Raw genomic sequence first — 5,611 nt, 5'->3', positions numbered from 1 at the left:
ACTCGCGACGCCACACACCTCCCTTCTCACTTGCCCTGTTGACTCTCGCGCAAAGGGGGGCGCGGCCGCGCGGACATGGGGGCGCGTCTCCTTCGCTGAAGCTTCCGTGGCGCATCGATGCCGGTGACGCCGTCCGGCCCCGCCATGGCCTGATGCCTCTGCGAGTTCTCACGTCGCTTTTAGGTGGAGAATCCAATTCCCTGGTAGCACCGCTAAAATTTCTGATGGCAAATCTGCTCAGGCCGGCAGCTCCTGGCCGCTAGCGGCGGGTGGGGTGCAGAGAGCGCGACAGCGTGGTTGTCAGGTTGTGGGATTCAGATTGGCCTATGCGCGGAGGTGTACCATCGGCTGGTTGATTGCTCGCCGGCCTGGCGGCCTTCGAACGATGGAGGGGGGAATTTCGCTGATTCCAGCAGCGGCGACCTGGAGGGCGCCGGCGCCGGCGCCGGCCATGTGTTTGTGGGATTGCGGCAGCCAGCGCAGCTGAGTCCTGGTCCTGGGATTAACTCCACGGAAGGTGCTGCCCTTGCGCTGTGATCCGAGGCCTGGTTCTCGAGGCGGGGACCATGGACGCGGTGCAGGTCATCGCCTCGGCGACGCAGCTGGTGTCGGCGATGGTGACCGCGGTCGGGGCGCTGGAGCAGGCGGCCGCGGACCTCGCCGAGGCGCCCAGGCGGCTCCAGGTGCTGGAGGACTTCGTGTCTGACCTCGACGCGCTGGCGCAGCAGGCGCGGCAGCGGCACGCGCACAAGATGCACAGCCCGCAGCTGGAGCGCCAGTTCCAGAGCCTGGGCAGGCTCATGGACCAGCTCCGCACCAACATCGCCAAGGCGAGGCAGGTCCTGAGTAAGAAGGGCAGAGGGAAGGGGTTCGCCAGGGTGGTGCGGAGCTCCGTGGTGGGCGACCCGCTCATGAGGTACGTCAAGCTGATCAGGGATGACCTCAACTGGTGGCTGGAGCTGCAGGAGCTGACACAGAGTGTCGGCAATGTCATAGCGTCGACCGCCAAGAGCACACCGTCGTTGGTGCGGGTCAAGTCCGAGCATGGCTATCCGGTGTCGAAGAAGTGCAGCTATGTCAGGGAGCTATTGGAGAGGGATGGTGGTCATTGGGTTGTGCTCATCGTCGGGTTATCCGGCATTGGGAAGTCTTGTCTCGCTCGGCAGATAGCTTCTGATCCACCGGGTAACTTTGTAGATGGGGCAATTGAGATCAGTTTCGGGCGGTGGTGCAGCAGAGCAGCATGTAGTGGGAGCAGAAGTGAATACCATAAGCGTCTGGTTAGGAAGATTTGCAAGTTCCTTGTGCAGATCGGTTCCATGACTGTCAATGAGGAGATGGGAAAAGATCTCGATGATGTCTGTTGCTTGCTCCAGACAGCATTGATCGGAAGGAGCATGCTGATCCTACTTGACGATGTTTGGGAGCAAGACATTGTTGATCGCTTCACAAAACTATATGATAACGATTGCCGGTATCTCGTGACAACAAGGGATGAAGCAATCTACGAGATTGCAGAAGCTGAAAAGGTAGAAATATCGAAAGATGATATCAAGGAGATCAGCAAGGAAATTCTTCTCTATCACAGCCTTCTTAGCGTTGAAGAGCTTCCGGTATGCTTTGCTGTTTGCCTCAATGGCAGTTCATTAGTTTCAGCTGTACTTTCACATCTCTTAGCTTCCTTCACAGATACTAGTTAGCATATGTTCATTTGCTGCTTTAATGAAGGCATCCCTGCTGTCAAAATCTCCATTGCACATATGTTTGCAATTCAAGATTAATCTTATTCTGTAGCATGTTTTCCCAAGTAACGTCATGTTTAGCTTGACAAATACACACAGTATTTTCACATAGATATATGTTTTTCATGCAGTCTTTTGTAAGTGACTGGTTATGCTAATACTTGCAAAGTAAGAGATGTTCTAGGAATTTCGTTATGATGTATTTTCAAGAAAAAAAATTTATGATACAGAAATTAGAATCACTGCAAATTCCAAATTCCAACTCTATGACTTTGGAGTGCTTAATTTCTCTGTACTTCACAGCCTGTTGCAGAAGTCTTGCTGGATCGCTGTGGTCACCATCCCCTTACAGTTGCTGTCATGGGCAAGGCTCTCAGGAAGGAGACCAGAGTGGAGAAATGGGACAAAGCTATATCCAACCTCTCAACATATGCCACTTGTGCGCCTGGGCCAGTTTCATATGTCAATGAGAAAGACGTGGAGAGCACATTGACCATATTTGGATCTTTTGAGTACAGCTTAGAAGCAATGCCAGAGAATTCAAGAAGTTTTTTCATGGTTCTTGCAGCTATTTCTTGGGAAGAACCTGTTCCAGAGGCTTGTCTGGAATCCATTTGGTCAGCACTTCTGCAGAACAGTTTGTTCTCTCTTGTGGTTTCGAAATTAGTTGAAGGCTCACTCATCATAAAACTGGAGGACCAACTGTTGTACCACATGCATGACATGGTTTCGCTCTACCTTGAGAACAAAACAAATGATGCTGTCCGTACTCTTTTATCTGAATCAATTTCTGATTGTGCCGCATTAGTTGCTCCTTGGCTTTTTGTTTTTGGCAAAGAGTGTGTGAAAGGGCCAGCCGAACAGAAGATCAGATCATTCTTTTCTCAGCTAGAATTTATGGAGATTGAGATTTTATTGGGAAGCACAACTCAAGCTCTCATGACGTGCAGATCCATATCTGACTTTGAGGCAAGCAGACTTGGGTTCAGCAAAATACTTGGCCCTAGAATAGCAGAGATAATTTCAGTAGGGTCACCAGATCTCATTTTTGCAATAATTAAGGCAATTACAGTTATATTTTTCCAAGCAGACTACATAAATCTTGCCCAGTCTCTTGAAACAGCAGGTTCTATAGATAAATTAATCGATCTTCTTGGTGTCTGCGAAGATACTTCCACTGTAGCCAACTTCTCTTATGTTCTTGCCAAGATATCTGAGCATGTTGATGCCACAATTGCTGATGAAATTTTGTCGAGAATTCCCATGGATCGAATTGCTGGTCTCTTGTCTCCGGAAAATGAACTGTGGCATGAAAGTGTTTTTACAACTCTTGCATCTATGACAAAAGTTGGAAAGTTGAAGGCTGTTGAGACCATGATTGAATCAGGAGTCGACAAGAAACTTCTTGTGCTTCTAGGCAATGGTTCTGAGATCTCACAGCATCATGCGATTGTCATGCTGAAAACATTCTGTGAACTTGGTGCTCCACTTCAAGGGTGCATGGGGCCTGCAGTGCTGATTCATCTGCCCTGGCATGCTCGGATCAGTTTGGAAAGATTTGTTTTGTTTGACCAGAGTGTACCTCCATCACCAAAGCCTCAGCAATTTGATGTGATTCTTCATAAGATCCGACAAAGAGACAGCAAAGAGATCATTGAAGCCATTCAAGGTTTGTTACCTCTTGCTGAGAGGGCAAAAGATTCAACGGTGCAAGATCTCCTCTTGGGGAGCAATCTGTTTGGTAGGCTGTCTTTGCTGCTACAATGCAGAGAAGTCGAAAGCAACCAGAACCAAGTGAGGTCTCAGACTGCTTTTCTGGTGATGAAATTGGCCTGCACCGGAGGAGAGCCATACGTCCACAGGTTCCTGGAGCTCAATATCGTCCACGATCTCATTGGCATGATGCAGTGCAACATCGACGAGCTCCAGGACTCAGCATACTACGCTCTCCACCAGATCGTCTTCGCAAAGGGCGGATCCCTTGTCCTGCAAAGGTTTCTGCAGCTAGGAACCATCGAGAAACTGGTGAACCTGCTCGACTGCAAGTCCCTGAAGACGAAGGACCTGGCCATGCAGCTCCTGGTGGACATTGCGGTGGTCGGGACCAAGCCCTGCATCGAGAGGATGCTCGCCTCCCACGTCGTCGAGAAGCTCGTGGCCCTTGAGAAAGCGGGGGAGCCTTTCGGCGGCGCGGTGTCGAGGTACATCCAGGGGCTGAACATGTGCAAGAACGTCCAGTCCGCGGAGAGGGCGGTGATGAAGCAGCACATCCTTAGGAAGGTGAGGTCGGCGGTGAGAGGCCATAAGCTGGAGGCGAGCCTTGTGGCCTCCGTGGAGTACTGCATCGCGGAAGGCTCGCAAGGTGCGAGCAGCAGTGGCAGGAAAAAGAAGTAGTAGCATTTCGCTGCGCATTTTGGCAATCAGAACGTACATATTTTTTTTCCCGCTTGGTGCCAATTGAAGGTTCAGATTATCGCTCATCAGTGCAAATACTTGTTTTGACATTGCTGATGTTTTACATCCTCTGGTAATTCTTCATGACCCTCTTGGCATCTGGCGTTGGTCTTCGCCGGATTTGGGTTTCAGCACTGACAACTCAAAGAACCAATGGTTGTAAAGGAAAATCGAATGAAATCTGAAGAAGATGCAGGTTTTCTTATGATTAAATTTTTTTATAACAAATGCTGTCTGTGCTGCTCGACCTGTTTCTCCTCCCCACACAACTGGGCCATCGAATACTACGGAGGAGTACGTAGTAGCATCAGCATAGAACATACTACTGACAGGGCTTGAAGCAGCTCCAGCCTACAGCAGCGTCTTGGTCCTGGACACCAGAGCACCAAAGCAGCTGGTTTGGTACCCTGACCACCCTGCTGGGTAGGTACTCTTGGGTCCCCATTGGTGTTCGTCAGTGGTTAAGGGATAGGGTAGCCGGTCCTCGGCTACGTAGATCGTAGCCTCGATCCGTGGTTGGGGCGAGGTTTTACCCCTCAGCGCGCTGTTGTTGGAGAAGAGATAGGAGATGGATAATTGTTCTTGCTTAATCCCAAAATGTTTGGATTACAGACTCTTATAGGCACTTGGCCATCACAAACCCTAACAAATAAAAGACTCCAACAAAGACTCTAATTAGGCCTAGCCACTACCAGGCGCAAGGCCCTCTCCAGCGCCCTCCTGGGCCTCCTCTGCGCGGTGCACATCTCTGGCCCGCCTCCTTCTGGTGTAGGTTTGGCCCCACATGACATCCCCCCCCCCCTCTCAAGGAGCAGCTCGTCCTCAAGCTGGAAATCTGGGTACTTGGCCTTGAATGCTTCGACGTCTTCCCATGTAGCCGAGGCAGCCGATTCTCCCTTCCAGTGCACTAGCACCTGACGAATGCCGCGAGCTAGGCGCAACTTGACAGCCCGTTCGGGCTCAGGCACCACCGCGCCATGGTGGACAGTGGGCAACGACGGTGGAGCATCCGGAGGCGGACCACTGAACTTCTTGAGCAGCCCCACATGGAACACGTCATGAATCCGGGCTCGAGCTGGCAAAGCGAGCCTGACAGCGACTTCGTTGATTACCTCCACCACACGGTATGGGCCAAAGTAGCATGGCTTGAGCTTCCCTGTGACCGGCTGGGGAATGGATGATGCAGCCCACTGTCGCAGCCGGAGAAGAGCCCAATCGCCCACCTGATACGCGACGTGCCGATGCAACTTGTCATAATGCTTCTTCTGGACCGCCTGAGCTTGTTCCAAGCGGTACTTGATGTCGGCCAGGAACTCATCACGCTCCTCCATAGTCCTGGCGACCGCAGCCACCCTGGTGTCGCCCACCTCATAGGATCTGATAGACGGCGGGTCGCATCCATAGACCACGCGGAA

At 51.5% G+C, this 5,611-nt stretch overlaps 1 protein-coding gene across 1 annotated transcript; it reads left to right on the top strand.

Moving 5' to 3' along the window:
• On the top strand, nucleotides 1-4,409 carry LOC120655034. Its single transcript, XM_039932753.1, has 2 exons — nucleotides 1-1,613; nucleotides 2,046-4,409. The coding sequence occupies exons 1-2, from the start codon at nucleotides 567-569 to the stop codon at nucleotides 4,134-4,136; spliced, it is 3,138 nt and encodes a 1,045-aa protein (XP_039788687.1). The 5' UTR covers nucleotides 1-566; the 3' UTR covers nucleotides 4,137-4,409.
• The last annotated feature ends 1,202 nt before the right edge of the window (nucleotides 4,410-5,611 follow it).

Source organism: Panicum virgatum, chromosome 1N (assembly GCF_016808335.1).
Source record: "Panicum virgatum strain AP13 chromosome 1N, P.virgatum_v5, whole genome shotgun sequence".
Taxonomy (NCBI): domain Eukaryota; kingdom Viridiplantae; phylum Streptophyta; class Magnoliopsida; order Poales; family Poaceae; genus Panicum; species Panicum virgatum.
Note: the sequence above shows the minus strand (reverse complement) of the source record. Positions and strands in the feature narration are given on the sequence as shown.

Excerpts from the sequence above, each read along its gene's own strand:
- LOC120655034 (XM_039932753.1), top strand. The coding sequence starts at position 567 with ATGGACGCGGTGCAGGTCATCGCCTCGGCGACGCAGCTGGTGTCGGCG. Across the intron at positions 1,614-2,045 it reads TTAGCGTTGAAGAGCTTCCG|CCTGTTGCAGAAGTCTTGCT; the intron begins GTATGCTTTGCT and ends TGTACTTCACAG.